This window comes from Balaenoptera physalus, assembly GCF_965194825.1.
Source record: "Balaenoptera physalus genome assembly, chromosome: 4".
In the NCBI taxonomy this organism is placed as follows: domain Eukaryota; kingdom Metazoa; phylum Chordata; class Mammalia; order Artiodactyla; family Balaenopteridae; genus Balaenoptera; species Balaenoptera physalus.
In genome coordinates this window covers 144765858-144786570 of record NC_138891.1, presented here as the reverse complement: position 1 = coordinate 144786570, position 20713 = coordinate 144765858, and the positions used below count along the sequence as shown (strand labels likewise).

At 45.6% G+C, this 20713-nt stretch overlaps 1 protein-coding gene across 6 annotated transcripts in view; it reads right to left on the bottom strand.

Annotated features, from left to right (window-relative positions):
- The window catches only part of TRAPPC10 (trafficking protein particle complex subunit 10), a 91537-nt gene extending 71166 nt beyond the window's left edge, over positions 1-20371 (bottom strand). For 2 of the 6 annotated variants that reach the window (XM_082459870.1, XM_082459872.1), the window contains exons 1-2: positions 20119-20370; positions 14842-14946 (exon numbers count right to left, since the gene is read on the bottom strand). In XM_082459870.1, coding sequence (XP_082315996.1) covers positions 14842-14902 — 61 coding nt within the window. In that variant the 5' untranslated portion in view covers positions 14903-14946; positions 20119-20370. Of the gene's footprint in view, positions 1-14841; positions 14947-20118 lie in introns of all 6 variants that reach the window. The other 4 variants (XM_082459869.1, XM_082459873.1, XM_082459875.1 and 1 more) reach the window with 3 other exon arrangements.
- Between the last annotated feature and the right edge of the window lie 342 nt (positions 20372-20713).

The window sequence follows — 20713 nt, the reverse complement described above, 5'->3', positions numbered from 1 at the left end:
TAAATCTTTAATCTGTGTCCTAAATTTAATTTTAAAAGATTATAGGCCAATTAGCACATCTGTCAAGGGCAAAGACGTCATCTGACAATAACTGGGGACTTAACAAGTGACCATTTGATCTCAGCGCCTGTTAGGAGCTAAACTGTGTCCCTGCAAAATTCATATGTTGAAATCCTAACCCCCAGTACCTCTGAATGTGCCTGTATTTGCAGATAAGGTCTTGAAAAGCTGATTAAGTTAGAATGAGGGCTTTAGAATGGGCCCTGATCCAATCTGATTGGCATCCTTATAAAAGAAAATGTGGACACACAGACTCTGGGGTGGGAAAAGACCACATGAGGACACAGCAAGAAGAAGGCTGGCCACCTCCAAGCCAAGGAGGGAGGCCTCAGAAGCCAACCCTGTCGACACTTTGATCTGGACTTCCAGCCACCAGAACTGTGAGAAAACAAGTTTCTGTTGTTTAAGCCACCCAGTCTGTGGTATTTTGTTATGGCAGCCCTAGCCAACTGATACACCACCCCTGATTTACATTTGAAGGTCAAATTCTTCTCACCCATTGAAATTCTACATTGACTGAACATGAAGAAAAGCCTCCATGATTTTCTCAGAATATATAGCTATTATTAATGATAATACTCCTAAGTCTTTATATTGAGTATTATGAAAAATAGAGATGTCTTTGAAAATGAGCTATAGAGAGCCAGAGCTCTAAAAGAGAGGGACAGGAAAGAGCTTAGGTGTAAAACCCCAGAAGAATTAAATCTAGGCTTATGTGATAGGTAATTAAATTAACAGTGTATACTTTGTAGCTCCCCAAAATAGCCCAACCACCTAGCAGAAAAGCCATTGGAGTTCTGAGGTCTGAATTGTAAGAGCCACTTCGTTTTGATCCCATGGGCAACAGGGGCACGAGAAAACCCAATAAGGATTCAGCTGTTAGAAAACAGCTACTAGAAGCAAAAATGAGGCTTAAGATTGATGTGTTCAGAGAACCCTGTTCAGAAAACTGATGTGTTTATTTTTCTTACTCAAGAGGCCTATTAAAAGAGTCAACTCAGACTATTTATTTCAACAACTAAGATTTCTTTCTTTCTTTTTTTTTTTTTTTTTTGGTGATAGAGGGGAGACCTATCAAAATAATTTGTAAAAGTAATTCAAAGCACAATCCCATTAATACTGGGTTGGCCAAAAAGTTCCTTCAGTTTTTAAGTAAAAATAAAAGACATTTTTCATTTTCACCAAGAACTTACTGAACAATGTATTCACTATTTTGTCCCACTACCTTCTGCCATTTTTCAGGCAACTTCATAATTCCATCTTTCCAAAACTTTTAATCTTTTTGAGCAAAGAACTGTTCCAGGTGCCTTTTACAGTCTTCCAGGGAATGGAAATTTTTTCCATTAAGAGAATTTTGTAAAGACCGAAATAAATGGAAATCTGAAGGTGCAATGTCTGGTGAATATGGCGGATGAATCAGAACTTCCCAGCCAAGCTGTAACCGTTTTTGCCTGGTCATGAAAGAAACATGCAGTCTTGTGTTGTCCTGATGGAAGATTATGTGTTTTCTGTTGACTAATTCCGGACGCTTTTCGTCGAGTGCTGCTTTTAGCTGGTCTAACTGGGAGCAGTACTTGTTGGACTTAATCGTTTGGTTTTCCGGAAGGAGCTCTTAATAGAGGACTCCCTTCCACCCCACCATATACACATCACCTTCTTTGGATGAAGACCGGCCTTTGGTGTGGTTGGCGGTGGTTCATTTCTCTTGCCTCACGATCTCTTCCATTCCATGTTATTGTACAGTATCTACTTTTCACAGCCCATGACAACTTGTTTTAAAAACGGAATGTTTTCGTTATGTTTCGGTAGAGAATCGCATGCAGAAATATGGTGCAGGTTTTTCTGGCCTATGTGGAACCCAAACACCAAAGCGATTCACATAACCAAGCTGGTGCAAATGATTTTCAGCGCTTGATTTGGATATTTTGAGTATGTCGGCTATCTCCTGCATGTTATAATGTTGATTGTTTCTCAATTATTGTTTCGATTTGGTCACTATCAACTTCAACTGGTCTACCCAACCGTGGAGCATCGGTCAGTGAGAAATCTCCAGCACGAAACTTCGCAAACCACTTTTGGCACATTCGATCAGTCACAGCACCTTCGCCATACACTGCACAAATCTTTTTTTGTGTTTTCAGTTGCGTTTTTACCTTTCTTGAAATAATCTAGCATAATATGCCGAAAATGTTGGTTTTCTTCCACCTTCAATATTAAAATGGCTACACAAAAATTCACCAATTTTGGTAATTTTTTTTTTTAAACGCACGCTGATATGACAGCTGTCACAATACAATCTACCAAATTGTTTCAAATGAAGTTAAAGACAACTAGGCGCTACCAGAGCCATCTTACGGAAAAAACGGAACGAACCTTTTGGTCAACCCAATATAAATCTCTCTCTCGCTGTGTGTGTGTGTGTCTTGTCACTCACTTGGGGAGACGTGGATATGAGGCTGGGGCAAGTCAGGGCACCCACAGGCAGCTCCAGGGGCGTCTGCGGACCGTCAGCATCGGCGCGTGGCAGCACCCGGGCAGGAGCAATGACTGACGACAGGCAGAGGGGCCACTCAAATGTAAGGGGAACCATCAAGGGACAGTGGCCTTGCTCTGCAAAGGGACGCAGGCACTCCGTCTGGATGGTGCCCAGGCTTGCTGGCACCTGACCCCAGGCTGGGCCTAAGCCCAAAGGCTAAGGAAAGCCCAGCTCAGACGCTCCCCAAGAGAGGGGGGCAGAGCCCTGGGTTTCTGATTATCTGAACCTGTTTTCTTATTTACGCCAGTTGTGATTAGATTTGCTGTTCCATGCAATCAGATGACTGATGCAGACCTTCACTATTTCCTGAATTATGACTGCATGCTCTGAGATTTTTAGAAGCATACATTCATGTATTAATCATGTAATTTTAAACTTTCTATGTTAAAAGCAGATAAGAACTAATTAAACACGGGGTGGGGGGAAGAATTCAGAAAGATGATTTCAGGGACTTAAGCATAAATGGGTCATATTTCAACAAACTCAGCTTAACATTTTCTTAAAATTTTTAAAACAGAAGGACAATTATAAAGTAGTTAACTTTTACCAACGTAAAAAGACACTAACACATGTCCAACAAAACATAAATAACTACAGATAAAGATGTATCATTCAGATTTTATTTATTTGTTTGTTTATTTCTGGCCACGCTGTGCGGCTTGTGGGTTCTTAGTTCCCCAACCAGGGATTGAACCCGGGCCACAGCAGTGAAAGCGCCGAGTCCTAACCACTGAACCACCAGGGAATTTCCTTATTTGGATTTTAGATGACCAACACTAAGACAGTAAAAAGCTGGTTATTTTTGAAACAACGCTAATTTTCAAAGAAGTCCATTATACCTAAAAATAGAAATGTGTAGGCTAGACAGTCTTTTAGACCCGAGATGCTATCATTAAGATGAGAGTCTAAGCAAAGCTAAGTAACAGGCCCAGACAGACGCATGAGGATGCGGCAGACCCAGCTCGGCCGGCCGTGGCCAGGGCCAGGCACAAACTGTCAGTCACACATCATCTGTTGCACCCTTCACCAACCTTAAGAGCAATGAAAACTTTCAATCATTTTACGCACAAAACTTTTATTTTAGGGTCCACTAGAACTGCAAATCCACAAAGTTACTTAGTGTCAAAGCATTTTTAAAATTCAGATTTTCAATTCTTAACAGTCAATTGCAACCAGAACAGAATCAGTCTTACGTTGATACGTAAAGAGCAGAGGACTGAGTCCACAGCCCTGCTCGGTGTGAAAACGCCTCCCGCAGACAAGCAAGCAGTGAGTGCTTCATCCTCCTGAAAGTCTACATCCAAACCAAACCGCGCAAAGTGGTTCCATCAGGGGGAGGAGATTTCAGAGGGGCTCACAGTCTGCATCTCAGGAATGCGGGATGTCCAAACCAGACTAAAATAAAGGCACATATTCTCTTAATCTAGAAGAAAAATGTTTGCATCTATATTCAAAAAGCCATAAATTCGTTGTTGCTAATGTTCCTATAATGTTTATGTAATAATTTTTTAAAGATTTTAGGACTCGGTTATGACATAAGATTGAATTTGGCACTAAACAGTCTGCAGAAAAAGTAGCGTAAGTTACCAAACGTGGTTTGAATGCTCCAGAGCTACCAATTATGCCTCGGGGGAAACTGAAAAAAGTCACCTCTCATTTGGGAAGGACACAGGGTTTTCATACTTATAGAATCATTACTTCCAATGGTTCTCTCCCAGACGCATGTTACGGGCAGTCGGAAATCTACGTAACTGGTCTACTCCCTGGGGCCTGGGAACATATTACATTACATGGCGAGGGAGAATTGAGGCTGCAGGTGAATTAAGGCTGCTAGTCAGCTGACCTTAAAGAGATGATCCTGGATTATCTGGACAGGCCCACTGGACTCACAAGGGTCCTTAAGTAGGGAAGAGGGAGGCGGAAGAGCCACAACCAAAGAGATGGCATCACGAGAAAGACTGAACTGGTGTCACTGGCTTTGAAGACGGAGGGGCCCAGAGAGCCAAGGACGCGGGCACCTCTAGAAGCCAGAAAAGGCAGGAAACGGATTCTCCCCTGGAGCCTCGGGAAGGATCAGCCCTGCCCACATCTTGATTTTAACCTAACTAGACCCACATCAGACTTCTGGTCTCCAGAGCTCTGAGAGAATATCTCTGTGTTACTTTAAGGCACAAAGTCTACGTAATTTGTTACAGTAGCCGCAAAAAACTGACACAACTATGAAAAGAGTATAACAGACTTAAAAGGGAAAAATAAAAGCATTTGATTTGCGCTGCCGCCCCCCTGCATCCCCGCAAAAAAAACTATGTAATCTGATCTGATGATCCGGGAGGATGTGCTAACTATAGAGGGTTTGGCCCCAGGTGAGAACTAGCTAACGAAAGTCAAGAGAGGGCCCGTCTGTTTACCGTGCATTCGCGGACAGCACTCTGCACAGGCGCCCCGAGCCCTCCCAGCAGCCCCGGGACCGAGGGCCACCCCACACGTGGGGGCCCAGGCACCCAGCATCTGCCCACCCGGCTGAGTCAAGCGGCTCCTGAGCACCAGAGCTGGGCCGAGCCGCACCGGGCAGCCCACTCTGAACTCAACGTTCTTGGCTGCCGCTTCGAGCTGCTTCTCTGCCTCCTCATTTTATTGTTTCCTAAGGAATCTGCAGTGACTGTGTTGACACCGCTTGGCTGAAAACACAGGTTCCAGAAGACCTTCCACCAACAAGAGTGCACCTTTCTGTCACTGGCATCCCACTGTTACCAGTGCTTAAACATGCAAACTGTGAAGGTCCTAACACAGAAGTATGAAAGGATCAGGAAATTACAACCATGAGAAAGTGGTAAATAAAACCCAGTGTTCAGCCAATCTGCCGCTGAGGTACAGCTTTCCTAAACAGCTGCTACCACATATTTTCAATATCAGTATCTTTATTCGGAGACTTATGTTGGATAAAAGATCTTAAATAAAGATTTTAAATATTTGTTGATACTCTCATACAGTACAATTCTTCTTCAAATTCTTTAGTGTAAGTAATCTCAGTAAAAGGAAAGAGTAACTTTTCTAATAAAATGCATCTCGCGTTTTATCTTAAATTGTTGAAGACATCCAGATTACTTAGTCTGTTAGTACGATGGCTGTCTTCAACTATCTAGCGGGCAACGTCTTAACTTAAAAACAAAGGGTCAGATTTACCCCTTAGGGCTCCACAGGCTCCACAGCACTAGTGGGTGGATTGCGGCTCCACGTGAAGAAGTGTGTGGTGTAGACAGAGGATCTGCCTTTGGCTCATCCGCACCTGACGATCTCCTAGCTGGGTCTCTGGAGACTAGGCCGCTGTGGAGTGGCCGGACTCGGACTAGGTAACCTACCTCAGGCCCTTCCAAGCAAGAGATGCTATGATTTTACTTCAAAAAAAATCAGAGGAAATATATAATTTATCTAACATTTGCTTTATATAAAAGTTTATAAAACAGCCATTCTTTAAATATGCTGTTAACAAAATAAAGCTACGCTTCACAGTTAGGCAGCTGACTCCTAGTTGAAAACAAGAAGTGTTAAGGAGGGCACTGTCTTTAACCCGAAGCACACGTGCGCTCACCCTCAGACCGTACGTGCCTTAATTTCTCCTCAGCAGCTTCTAGTACAACACACCTTCAAATGGACAAAAAAATGTCCAAAGTCACAAACTGGGAAGTCATTGCAGCCTATTCAATAATATGTAAAACGTATTTGCCGTAATTTATGTGTAGTGTCAATGTAGTAATAAAATTGAATTAATGCCTCAAATTGGTAGCTCTTTCATGGGGAAAACTAATATCAAATGTGTACTCCTGGAACATGGAAGCCCTCCCCAGGGGTCTTCCCAGCGTATCTGTACATGAAAGGCTTTCACATTTGGGGGTGGGGGCAGGGAGTGAAGGCTAATGAGAAAGAACAAAAAAGACCCAGATGGTATCCAGATTCTGCAAGTACTGATAGAAAGTAAGGTTTAGCCTGTGCCCGAAAACAACCAGGCAACTGATGGCCCATTTCTATGCATAAACACTGCGCTGCCTTTACTGGAAGGTGCATACTGAGAAGAAAAGCAAATGAACCCTCCCACAGCTCTGCGCCGCAGAGGCCAAGCTTAAAGAACAGTAATTCCTCCAGTCGACATGATGGGAATCGCCTACACTTGGTCGTCAGTTGTCACAGATCCCCTGCGTCAGGCCTTCCAAAATGACGGTGATTTTAAATCACAACTCAGCACGCCCTGCCATGTCATCACTAGCTTTCATGTTAGGCTGTTCCATCCAGCTTTCCCCCGAGCCTGACTGTGACAGACACACGTGCTCCCCTCCCCCACCCTGTGTCCCTCACTCCTGGTACCCAGTCTACGCAACAGTCACCACCCCGCAGGTGTGACCAAAGGGACAAAGTACAATGTGTGAGTGTTAATCAAGTTTCATACTGTGGGAGTTTGCAGAAAAGGAACCACAACCAATACACAGAGACCACTCACAAGATAGAAAGTCCCGATGTCTTTCTTTCTTGACATGAAACAAGTTAGCACACATGCCAAGCGTTAAGGAGGTCTGAGTACACACTTCTAACCAGGGGGACAGCAGTCACCTTCTCTAGCACTCAGACACCACACTAGACTTAAAACTGAAGAGTTCCAACAGAAAAAAAAAGATCGGATAAATGCACCTAAATATGAGAAGACTGAAGAATCAGCCTTTGAAGGTTTACATATTTTTAAAATAAAGGAAATACAGTAAGATTGTAGCAGTTTGAATCACAGCATTTGCAAGTTCAGGAAGAGCTCTTGCTCACTCCAGGCACGCCCCTGACCCGAGGCTTTGGATAGAAGGGTTCCCAAACCGCTCTTTCCCTGGATTTCCCCTTTACCTCCTTAAAGTCTGTTTCTCTTTCTCAATGTGGTCTAACTGCAGTTTTCAAAAGGTGCGCCATTATGAAGGGGGTTTGAAAACATCTAGCAAGACTTAAGTGTTTACCACAGTCCCAGCAATCCTTGCAGCGCTCTACCCCGCCAGGTACACAGGGAAAATGAGAAGACAGACGCACACGCAAGGCTATTCAATGCAAGACTATGTCAAACAGCAAGAGACGAAACCATTCAAATTCCATGGGAGACCGGTGGAATAAACCACGGCAACACGGACACGACAGAGTTCTAGGGGACTATAAAAAGCAATGGGAAAGAGCTCCACACACTATGTCCACCAGGAAACGTTGAGGGAAAAAAGCGAAGTGGGAAAATGTGTGTGTAGTTTGTAATCTCTTATGTAAGAAAGGGAAATACAAATATGTATGAACGTCTCCTATAGAAGGAGACTATTTAGGTAAGAGCAGGGATAGGGTAGAGAGGACAGGGGTATACGCTAGATTGTTTTAAATGTATCGTGTTGGTAGACTTGCCTTTGGAAGCATGTATTTTATATACTTATAAAACAAATTTTAAAAAAGCTTTCCCTAAAAATATCAGGAAAAAATAAAACAAATGAGGTTATTAAATGTATGTGCAGTTGGCAGAATTTTGACTATTCATTCCTAGTGGGGTAACATATCCAAATTCCACAAAGAACTACTGAAAAGGTTTTAAGTCTGTCTTCACTAGTCACACTGTTGATGGCAGAGTTAAAGTGTTATTCAGAGGCTGTGGAAGGTGGAGTAAGCAGTTCCCCGGACCCGCAGCACCAGCACGGTCCGGGTGTTTGTTGAGAGTGCTGGCTCCCAGGCCCCACCCCGTACCTGCTCAGTCAGAAACTCTGGGGTGGGGCCTGGCCTCAGGTTCCAACGAGCGCTCCAGTCTGAGAACCTCGCTCTAACACTATCATCCCCAAGCATCCTTGAAAACTGGAAGAAAGAAAACATAAAAGAGCAGGAAGAAAGCAAATACAGAGGACAGAGCGGTTAAATAAAACCTTGAAGTCCTGAATTTGAAATGAAAAGATCAAAGTGAACTCAGGAGGTGCTTCCACCTTTAAATTCCTAGCTCTGCCCCCTGAAAAAGCCCAGCAGCAACTTGAAGCCCAAGCACACAGACTGGGGTCTCCAAATACCATCTCCCACTAGAAGGAATCAGGGCTCCCTGGAGAATGGCAACTCCAGGTCCAGGGCAGGAAATGCATAAAATGAGTCTGGAACATTGCGTCATACCAGAGAGCAAGGAAACTAACAAAGATTCCTACACTCACAAGCCCGCTGGCAAAGAGGGCACTTGCCCATCAGTAAGGGTAACAAGTGCGATGGACTGAAACAAACCAAGCACGTTTAAATCCTTAAGTTCATAATGATACTACAAAAATAAAATAAAGTAAAAATAAGTAAAAGCTAATTGATCACCGATGAAGAATACCAGTGAACTAACTCATTTTGAGAAGTTATGTAAAGGAGAAGAATCAAGCATTTGGTCTGCCTTTCCTATACAAACTATACCACTGGGTAACCGAGTAACATAAACAAATGTGTGTGTACAAATACACACTCTTTACAGAAATCTTTCAGATAATAAACGGTAAAATTAGAATAAATAGCACGGTTTTGCAACCCTTAGGGAATTAATGATGTGAGAATAAATATCTGCTAACATCACAAAGAGACCACCATACATTATTGCGCCTGCTGACGGAAGAACACACCACCACCTGTGCAAGTCTTGCCAGAAAAACCCAAACTGCATTCTGACCCAAACTCAGGCTCTGACACCCTACAGGAAACAGAGGACAGAGGATGGTGTTCAAGGACACCACAGGACACAGCTGGCACAGTCCAGGGAGGGGACCACAAGACACACCCCCTGGGCTCTTCAAGAAGCTGCAAGGAACAAAAGAGGGATGGGGGGGAAATCAAGATTTCAAGAGAGACTGAAGACATTTATCTAAAAACATAATTCAAAGAATTTTTTTAAAAAAGACATTTCAGACGTTGGAAATGTAAACGCTGAATATTTGATACTAAGGAATTGTTTTATTTAGATGCCACAAAAGTTTTGCAGTTATGTTTTTTAGAAGTCCTTATCTTTCAGAGATCCATACTGTCTTAGCTGAGGCTGCCGTGACAAAACACCCCAGATGGAGCGGCTTAAACAACACAATTGTCTTCCTCGTTCTGGAGGCTGCAGTGCAAGGCGCCTGCCTGGGCCCCTGGGGCGGGCTCTCCTTCCTGACTTGCAGAGTGCAAGTGCCCTCCCACTCTCTCCTCCTCTTTTTATGAGGCCAGTGACCCCACCATAAGGTTCCACTCTCATGACCCAAGCCAAACCTGACGACCTCCCAGAAGGTCGCATCTCCAAATACCACCACATTAGGGGCTTGGGCTTCACTATATGAATTTGGGCGGGACACACAAATATTCAGTCCATAACACATACATTTACCGATAAATGTGTGATGCCTGAGATTTGCTTCAAAATAACACAGGACTGGAAGGAATGGGGGGCATAAAGAAGCAAGATTGACATTCATTCAATTGTTGAAGTTGAGTGATAGGTTTGTAGGGTTTCTTCACACAAATCTATTTCTTTTTACATATTTGCAAGTTTCTGTAATAAAAAGTTTGAAATGCTAACAATTCTGCCATTTCTCTTACCCTTTTCTCTTTCTCCTTTTTTGCCTAGCACGTAGCACCTATTACATTACATAATTTACTATGTATGTACACTGTCTATCTCCTCTTGCTGGAACGTAAGCTCTAAGAGGGCTGGGGTCTTTGCTCACAGGTGTAACCCAAGCACCTGCAACAGCGCCTGGCACAGAATAGATGCTGAGTACACCTTCGCGGATGGCGAATCTAGCCCAACTCCCTCATGTTCTACGCTAGACAATTCAGGGCCTCCAAAGGACAGGATATCCTACAGCAGATGCAGTGACGGTGCTGGCTGTCAAGTTCTCAGAGTATGAATTTAATTTTAGAATGAGTAAGATTACACTAAAAATTTCCAGTACGGCTGCCCTACTCAGTTCTTCGACTGCTAAACTAAAGGAAGTGATATTTTTATTTTACTTAACTCTATGGCAAAGGCTTTCTCCCACGGGTGACTTTAGGGACAATCCCCCCTTCCGTGTGGGCAGACAGTGTCTGACACCCCGACCACGAAGAAAGGTCGTGGTGGAGGAGGAGTCGCCACCTGGCTGCTGGTCCTCGCCGCGCCACCAAGCACTGAGGGGTCCTGGTCAGGCACAGCGAAATTGGCCCTCAGGTCTTCAACCTCAAAATGACCTGACAGCCCTTTCCACTGTGCACCTCAATGCCTAGAAACTTCTGAGCTGACCCAGCCAGACTAAGAGTGCCTACAAACGGTGAGCTACAGATGTAGTAAAAATTGTTACCACAGGGGTTATTGTTAGTTCCAAGGTTCTACCTAAAATTTCAGCTCTGAAACTTAATGCAACAACTTCCGAACACTAAACAGATCTGTTAAAAATAAGAAAACTTCCAAACATATCCCACTCCCTGGTGAAACCAACGTCTAAGCCTATTGTCAGTTTCTTCATAATTTCTCTGCTCACTTTTTAAAAAATTTTGCAAACAAAGGCCTAAAATAATATTGAGGAATGAAACATCATGTAACACTTGTGCAGGAAGACAAAAGCATTTATTTCCGTAGGGGAAAAAAGGGGGAAAGAGAGATTGCAGAAAAGGTTCATCTTTTCCTAAGAGATCATCCCACCTTGTATCAACATCTCAAGCCCAAAATTCCAGATACCAGGGAACTGCTCCTTGGTCCGGAGCACAATGAGGACAAGCCTCCAAGGACAGAGGAAGTGATATAAAACCAAAGACACACGATGGATGCCGCCGATGTGCACCTGAATGCCAATGCAGACACTGTAACGAAGGAGCTGAACGGGGCGCCCAAAAGATCTGTCCACGTCTTGACCCCCCCAGAACCTGAGAATGAACCTTATTTGGAAAAAGCGTCTTTACAGATGTGATTAAGCTCAGGCTCTCAAATAAGATCATTCCAGATCATATACAGATGGGACCTAAATCCAATGACAAGAGGTCACTTGTCAGGTCAGATAAGAAACAGAAGGGAAAACACAGGGAGAGAGAAAGCCGTGTGAAGACAAGGCAGAGACTGGAGTGATGTGGCTACAAGCCAAGGAATGCCAAGGATTTCTGGGAGCTGGAAAGAGGCAAGAAAGGATTCCCACCCTGCCTCCCCCCCCCCCCCCCCCGCCAAAGCCTTGGGAGGGAGTACAGCCTTGCTGATACCCTGATTTTCAACTTCTGGTCTCCAGAACTGTGAGAGAACAAATTTCTGTTGTTTTAAGCCATCCAGTTTCTGGTAACTTGTTACAGCAGCCCTAGAAAACTAATACATATGGTATAAAATACAAAAATAGAATGTACATCTTTCCTAGTGCTATACCAATTCATCTTTTAGGTATGTTTTTGGCCATACTTCTCATATGTCAAAGTAAACCCAGATGAACAAGCAATTCAGAAGAGGTCCAAGCACAAATAAACACATAAAAAGAACCTCATTAATTGTCAGGTATATAACACCAAAACAACTCTGATGGCCTTGGGCTGGGCAAAGAGTTCTCAGGTATGATATCGAAGGTACAATCCATAGAAAAAAAAAAAAAAAGGTAACTGGACTTCATCGAAATTTAAAATGTTTGTACTTCAAAACACATTAACTGAAAGACAACCAAAGATCAGGACCAAATATTTGCAAATCATATATCTGATAAAGGACATATATCAAGAAAATATAGCGAAACCTTACAACTCGTGCAAATGTACAGAGCAGCATTACTCATGACAAAAAGTTGGAAACGATCCTAATGTCCATCAACTGGCGAATGGATAAACCAGATGTGGTCCATCCACACAGTGGAATACTAGTCAGCAATAAAAAAAGGAGCAAATTATAGTTGGTGCAACACGGATGAACCTCAGAGACACTGCAGAGTGAAAGAAGCCGGACAGAAGACGGCATATTACGCGATTCACTTCTTTGGAATGTCTAGAAAATGCAAATTTATAGGGACAGAAAGCAAATTAGTGGCTGCCTATGTCTGGGGATAGGAGCAGAGATTGACTACTAACAAGTTCCTGGGGTGATGGAAATGTTCTAGAACTGAATTACGGTGATGGCTGCACAACTCTGAATATTTACTAGCAGTCAGAGGATTGTACATGTACAATGGATATTAATTTTATAGTATGTAGATTAGAGCTCAATAAAGCTGTTCAGAAAAAGTCATCCATCAGACTGGCAAAAATTAAAAAGATGACTCCCATCCAGTGGGGCAGAGGACAGCTTTTTCACAGGGTGATTCAGGAGCAGGTTTCAAAATTTAAACTGCTCCCCCCTTCTGACCCAGCAATTACACTTCCAGATTCCATTCTTTATAATGAAAATGTATTCCTGCTTTTATTTATACACATTTAAGGTTAAAGTTTCATTTCGAAAAGTTACAGCTGTATCTTCTTTCAAGGCTTCATCCAAATGCCAGGTTGACAGTCCCTCAATCCTAAATGTTCCACAGCAGAAGCTGAATCATCAACCCGAGAAAGCTTTGTTTTGGTCATAGTTAAATTTCTACTGACTTGTAGTAAAGAAAACATATCTGAACACAACTCAGAAGGACCATGTCAAAGATTATGGTCCCTACCATACCACTGAGCTTTTCTTTTACTGGATTAACATGTATTTCCTCAATTCAAAAACTCCAAACAGAGAATGTCCCATTATCAAAAAGAAAAAAACAAACTAAGGGCACGGCAGTTTACCTAAAAACAAGTCTGAGCGATCAGGATTCAAACTCTACAAAACGATCTCGATGAAGACGTGTATTTAAAGAAAGTAACTTTACACCATCAGAAGCGCCTACCTTATGGAAGCATTCAATGACATACAACACGGTTTTTCCTTTACAGTAATGTTTACTCATTTATTGATTTGATTTCTTCAACAAATACGTCCTGAGCACCAAGTACGTGCTCTGCACCATCCAGGTGCCAGAAACACAGCAGTGATCGTAACAGATAAAGTTCCTGCAATTCTGAACCTCACATTCTAGTGAGCGGGCAGCCCGGGTTAGGGGTGAAGAGAAACAATCAACCGTGAAAAAACAAATGTTCTATCAGCCATGGGGGTGCTGAGCCATGGGGGTGCTGAGCCGTGGGGGTGCTGAGCCGTGGCGGTGCTGAGCCGTGGCGGTGCTGAGCCGTGGCGGTGCTGAGCCGTGGGGTGCTGAGCCGTGGCGGTGCTGAGCCGTGGGGGTGCCGAGCCGTGGCGGTGCTGAGCCAATAAGACTGAATGAAGTCAAAGCGATGCCAAACCCTAAGCAGGCCTGGGAAGTGGCACATGAGCAGCCCCGGGAGCGGGAGGGAAGCACCCAGGGGGTCAGGAAAGCAATGCGGGCACCACGGGAACAGGGGCTGCGGGGACCGAGTGGTTAAAGGCACAGCAGGAGGCCAGTGTTGGGGCCAGGGGGCGGTAGGCCGCAGAGGGTCTCAGAGCCCATGGGAAGGTCTGGGAATATTACGCTGAGAAGGTGGGTGGCCCCTGGAGGGGCCTGAGCAGAGGAATTACATGCTGTACTTCTCTCTTAGAGAGACTGCCTTCAACCCCAGAGAGAACGAGCTTCAAGGGCCAGGCTGGAAATGGGGTGGCCAGCTGGGAGGCTGCTGGGGTCCCAGGGAGAGATGAAGGGGGCCGGGGTTTGGGGGAGCAGCAGTGAAGGTGGGGAGAAGGGGCTGAATTCTAGATCAATTCAAAGACAGAATGCTATTTGCTGGTAGACTGAATGTCGGTTGTGAGAGAAAAAAAAGAAGTTGGGAATGACTACAAGGTCATCAATTTTAAATTTAAAAACCAAATATTCTCTAAGTGCAAAATACTGTGAATACATTTAAAATTCACGTTAAGAGCAGTTCCAAAGGAACGATTTGACTGAAGGCGGAGACAGAAGGGAGGAAAGACAGAAGGAAAGGTGATACAAAGGGAGGAGAGAAAGCCCAGGAGGCTGGGAGAGGGAGGGGTGATCGGGAGAATCTGAGGCTGCGCGGTCCCCATCCCGTGGTCTGTCATCTAGATCCGAAGCCCCCAGGCCAGAGCAGAGGGCCTGGAGATCAACAGGGAGCCCCTGGGAGACCACACACCAAGTTGTGCAATCCATGTGAAAAGACACTCCACTCCGTCAACTGGCAAAAAAGTTTTTTTAGACAAAAAATTCTTTCGTAAGTCACTGGCCTTTTCAATAAAAGGTAACCAAGGTGGCCTTTCCTACCTCTTGTTGTGTGGACCAACCACCATGCTGTCAGTTCCTTTCTAGGGAAAGACCGGCTCATGGGTTATGTCTGCCATGCTTGATTACTTCAGAGATTCATCAGTGCTTAAATAAAAAAAAAAAAATCAGACCCCTGAGTCTCATCTGCATAAACCAAACTTTACTAGAAACTCTTCAGAAACACATCTTGTAAATCAGGCACATGAGCTGACGTTCAAGTGGAAAAGGAAGCTTTTCACTTCTGAATTATTGGTTCAACTGAATCCACCCTAGAGTTGGGCTGACATACTAGTAACATGGGTTCCCAAATGTGTACCCAGGTGCCTCAGGGTACCGCAGCAAACCCAGAGAGGGCCCAAAGGATGTTCCAAATTTCTGAGGGGAAAGAGCAATACTGAAGATGTCCCAGGCCCCAGCTGAGTTAATCAGTCTCAATACTACATCGTGCTACAGTTCTTTCAATGACATCATTATCATCACAAAACAGGGTAACTGCTGTAATGAAAGGCCAAGAATCACCCCCCACCCCCCCACCCCACCCCCCGTCAAATAAGCAAAGCAGCAGTGTCCAATCTGATTCCCAGGTTAGAGAAGTTGTGCAGTGCCCAACAGGTGCAACCATCCCTAATATGTTATTGTGGTTATCTAAGAATGAAATAAAAATTTTCTTCCAATTTATGTGTATTTTTTTTCAAGTAACTGTTAGGATATAATACTTAATAAAATTATTTGAACCTAACTACTTAATAAATAGAATTACTAAATATTCTTTTTAGCCTAGAGGTGCCATGAAAAAATTACTGAAGACACTAAGGCCACCATGAACAGAGAAAACCGAGAAGTCTCTCCTGAGTAGCTAACATTCTTTTTGCACATTCATCACTCTTCTGAGTGCTTTACACATATTCATTCAATCCCCATATCAACCCTCTGAGACTGGTACCATCCCTGTCCCTATTTCACAGATGAGGAAGTAGTCACACAGTAAGCCTTGCCTGTTTCTAACCACGCACAGGTAGAAGTGATTTCTTCTTCTTCTTTTTTTTTTTTAATTTTTTTTTTTTTTTAATTTTTGGCTGTGTTGGGTCTTTGTTGCTACACGCAGGCTTTCTCTAGTTGCGGCGAGCGGGGGCTACTCTTTGTTGCGGTGCGCGGGCTTCTCACTGTGGTGGCTTCTCTTGTTGCGGAGCATGGGCTCTAAGCACACGGGCTTCAGTAGTTGTGGCATGCGGGCTCAGTAGTTGTGGCTTGCGGGCTCTAGAGCACAGGCTCAGTAGTTGTGGCGCATGGCCTTAGTTGCTCTGCACCACGTGGGCTCTTCCCAGACCAGGGCTCGAAACCGTGTCCCCTGAACTGGCAGACGGATTCTTAACCACTGGACCACCAGGGAAGTCTGAAGTGATTTCTAAATGAAGGCAAGTACAGGTACTAATGCCTCAGTCCCTGCCCTCCAAATACACCCCATGGAACCGAGGTTTCCTAAGGAGAAATGTTTCTCCCACTTCTCAATAGCTGATTCCCTACTGGCTTAAGGATTCAATATGGACCAAGACCTGCACTTATATGTATCAGTTTAAAAAGAGGACATTTTAAGTTACTTTTCCGGCAATGAAACTGAGAGTGGTTAAATCACAAGCACCAGACTTTCACGCTTGATAGAAAATTGCAATGGGCAAATTTAAAAACTTTAACCTACAGGGGGGAAAAAAACAAAACCCAACCAGGTAAAAAGCATTACGGATCTGCTCAGTTATGCTGCCTTTTTCCCCCTTTGAAAATTCATAATGTCGGATCCGGAACCCTAAATATAGAGATTGAGAAAAATTAAAGCAGCACCATCCGATGTGACTGGGTGAGAACAGATCATTCGAATGAACACTGTTGTTTTTCAGATACGACACAATTCCACGTTGATAGTTATGTGCTATCTTAGGTAGGATGCCAACAGCCAATAAAGAAAAGCCACAAATCAGTGGAATTACAATAGCTTTGTCTACTAAATGAGATAGCTGGAAAAGGAACATCTCTTTCCTAACATACCCTTGGATCAGAAACCTCAGTCTTTATTCCAAAGCAGAGAACTGATCCAGTGGTTGAAAAAAAAAAAATCTAAGCTCTAACTTAAATTTAGATCAAATGGATCTGCTGGATTTGTTTCAGTTTCACTGTGCATCTTCCATGATTAGTCAGTTATACTACAGGTATTCACATTGCTATGACCAGGTGATTTATCGCCCAACGTCATCACACCACTAGTACCGCAGACTGCTCGGCGGACATCCCTGTGCATTTCAGACACATCCTCCAGTATTCAGAAGCTTCACCAGGCCTGGGAGCCTAAGCAGACCCTCCACAGAGGCAGTCACTCTGCACCAGAGGCAGTCAGGCAGCAGCTTCGGGAAATTTTAATTACAGACTAAAGGCCATTAATACTTTTAGGTAGCTTCAGAATATTATTAAAAAAATTTAGCAAGGTTTTCAAGGAATGATGTATTCTGTTTACCCCTAATCTCTGGAGACTTTCCACTCTTCTCATGGCCACAAATGAACAGTTCCTAAATTTACCTGAACTGGTAACATTCTACATTCTTCTCAGAAAGGCTGATACACAATTAGCTTTCACTCAAAGTAAAACGTTCTAAATCCTATGAAAAAAACTGAAAACGAGCACAAACTCTGCTATCATTTTACAATGAACAAACACAGACCTCCTCAGGTGCAATGGCTGGAAAAGTATTAAACAGACAGAAAACTAAAATGCTGCATACTAAGGGAGCTATGTACACAACAGCAAAGCCTCCAGATGGATTTTTTTTTTTTAAGGAATTCCTTTTTTTTATTTTTTTTTTTATTTTTGGCTGTGTTAGGTCTTCGTTTCTGTGCGAGGGCTTTTCTCTAGTTGCGGCAAGCGAGAGCCACTCTTCATCGCGGTGCGCGGACCTCTCACTATCGCGGCCTCTCTTGTTGCGGAGCACAGGCTCCAGGCGCGCAGGCTCAGTAGTTGTGGCTCACAGGCCCAGCTGCTCCGCGGCATGTGGGATCCTCCCAGACCAGGGCTCGAACCCGTGTCCCCTGCATTGGCAGGCAGATTCTCAACCACTGCGCCACCAGGGAAGCCCCAGATGGATTTTTTTAAAGCAATTTTCCTACTACCTTTGTCTACATTGCTTACACTAGCAGCTCCCTTCAACACATGTACAGCTGAAAGAATGGAACAAGATAAAGAAAGTATAACGTGAAACCAGGACAGCAAGTGCTTTTACCGCAGCTTCAGTCCCAGACACACCAAAATGAAGTCAGCCTTCCTAAAACTTAAAAAATCTTTAACTTTTAAAGGGATCTTTATTTTTCAAGGTAACTTTCTCTGAAAGTTTACTGAAGCCACTTTCTTTTCTGAGACTCCAATGAATGAATGCTTGTGCCTTTTAAAACAGAGATACCATCAGTACAGACAACAGTTTTAAACACCGGAAAAACCTCCACCAACATAGCTTTTACAATAAATCTGTAGGAAAGGAAACTATCCTTTAGCTGTCTGTCATGCATGCGGGTATGAAACTAAACACTAGACTCATATCTCAAACACTACTAGGATAACGATTTACCTGTTTAGTCAAGGTTGAACCCAACCCAAGGTTGAACTTTCTCTTCAGATATGTATTTACATAACGCCCACAGAAGCACTGCTATGAGATGAGAGCTAAGGGGTATGTATAAGACATAATTAGACTTGCTAATGTCTCTCCGGGCAATAGTGACCCAGCACTCACAGTGTGCAGGGCACGTGGGGAGGAGTCGCCAGGCTCTGGAAGACACGGACACCTAACAGGAGGACCACCCCGAGCCCTGCTCCTCTTCCCTGAGGGTACAGAAAGCACCTGGGAATTAACTGCAGGGCCTCCCGATCAGCTCTACACACACCTGTTCTCTCGACTAAAGGTGTAGTCTTGAGCAAGACTTGCAGCTGTCCTGGTGAAAAGAGAAAACAGCTTCGAACTATGCAAGTGTCCAAATTTAGATGTGACACCGTCCATTTCCCGGAGAAAATTTATCAGCTAAAGATAAAGCAACAGACTTCAACTTTAAACATACAATTTCTCAGGGATCCGACAAGAGAAAGCATACAAAGAGAATATCCATTAATCAAAAAAAAAAGAAAAAGAAAGAGAGAGAAAGAAACAAGAGAGGGCTCAAGACCTACAGAACCATCTACTAAGGCTTAAGTGCCTGCCCGGATGTTGCTGTAGAAAGAGTGCTTCTTTTCAAAGTGTGGAAGACCATCTGAAAAAATTAACTGAAGGTAAGAACACTGTCAAAGGTCAAAAATCCTAACAGTCTGAAACAACTGTCTGCAAGTCATCAAAATGTCAGCCAACATTTCAACACTTTCCATAAGCTCAGTGTTTTTCAAAGTATTTAATTACTAAGTTATGGCTGTAAAAATCAGAGGAAAATTTTCTGTAACAGAAAAACAATTCCTTTGTGGATGCGTAAATGTGGCGTCAAAAAAAAAAACAACCCGACACTCAAAATGAAGAGGCACCAGTCCAGTGGTCCAGAGCGTGGATGAGCTCACCGAACCTTTGCAGCTTCATCTGAGAAATGGGTTTCTGCTCTGTGCCAGCGTCTCGGAAGTGCCTGAGCGGCCTGCGGGGAAGAGCCCTGGGTCGCGGTCCCGGCCCGGCAGAGCCGCTGTGCCCAGGCAAGTGCAGCTGGGCACGGCCGACGGGTCCCCTGCGTCTTACACTACTTAACACGTTACTTAAGTACAAACCCCCATCTCCTAACAAACACGACAACCGCACGCAAACTTCGTCCACGCTCGCAACCGAGAGCCGGGAGACCCTCTGCGGGATCGGAGGGAACAGTGCGCCTGGAGGAGACCGTCCCCGCCGGGAAGGACCGGCCCGCGCGGGGCGAGCTGCCGAGCCTGCGGCCGGACGGGGCGCACAGCGGGGCCCCCTCGGGGCGCGCCCTCCGTCCTGGGCGCCCCGCGCCCCGAGCGCTGTCCAACTGCAGCCGGACAACCGGAAGAGCGTCCCCGAGGAGGTCAGAGGTCGCCTCCAGGAGTGAGAGATATGAGGTCGGCCCCGGGGAGGTCGGAGGTCGCCCGCGGGGTCAGTGCCCCGCCGCAGCCGCCGCCCCGGCCACACCTCCATTCCAGGAAGCGGCCCGGCCGAGAGGGCGGGGGCCGGGCCGCGGGGGCCGAGGGGCCGGCGACCGGGGCCGGGCTGCAAGCCGCGGCTGCCGCCCCCTCCCGCGCCGCCGGGCACTTACAGGTGACGATGGGCTTGTTCTCCATGGTGTAGATCACCGGCGGCACCGGCTCCTCAGGGGCGTCCATGGGCGTCCGGCGTCACCGGCCCGGCCTCCTGCGCCCCATGGGCAGCCCGAGGCCGCGCCGGGCCAGCCCGAGCCTAAGCGGCGCCGCAACCGCGACAGCGACGCCCGCCCGGCCGCGCGAGGTAGCTCCCGAACCGGCCGCCCGCCGTCGCCGCCCGCCGGCCGCATCCGCTTCCGGTGCCGGCGCGCGGTGGTACCGCTTCCGGGGCGCGCGCCTTAAAGGGGAGGCCTTTCCGCCGCGCGGACGCGGTCCTCCGACTGAAAGGCGGTCCGGGCTGCGCGAGTGTCGGCGGAGGTATCCTCCACGCCTCGGGCCCGAAGTCCGCGCGGGCCGGACGTGGGCGGCTGTGGGTGCCGCGTGGGACCCGTACCGTAGGGACTGGACGGCCGGGAGCCGCCCCCCAAGCCGGCGCCCTCGGGCGGACGGGGCTGGCGTGGGGAGGGCAGCCGGGACTCGCCGCGGGGCGCCCACAAGCATCTCCCGCAGGAGTGCCCGACGTCGAGGACGGCCCCGGGGGTCGCTGACCCG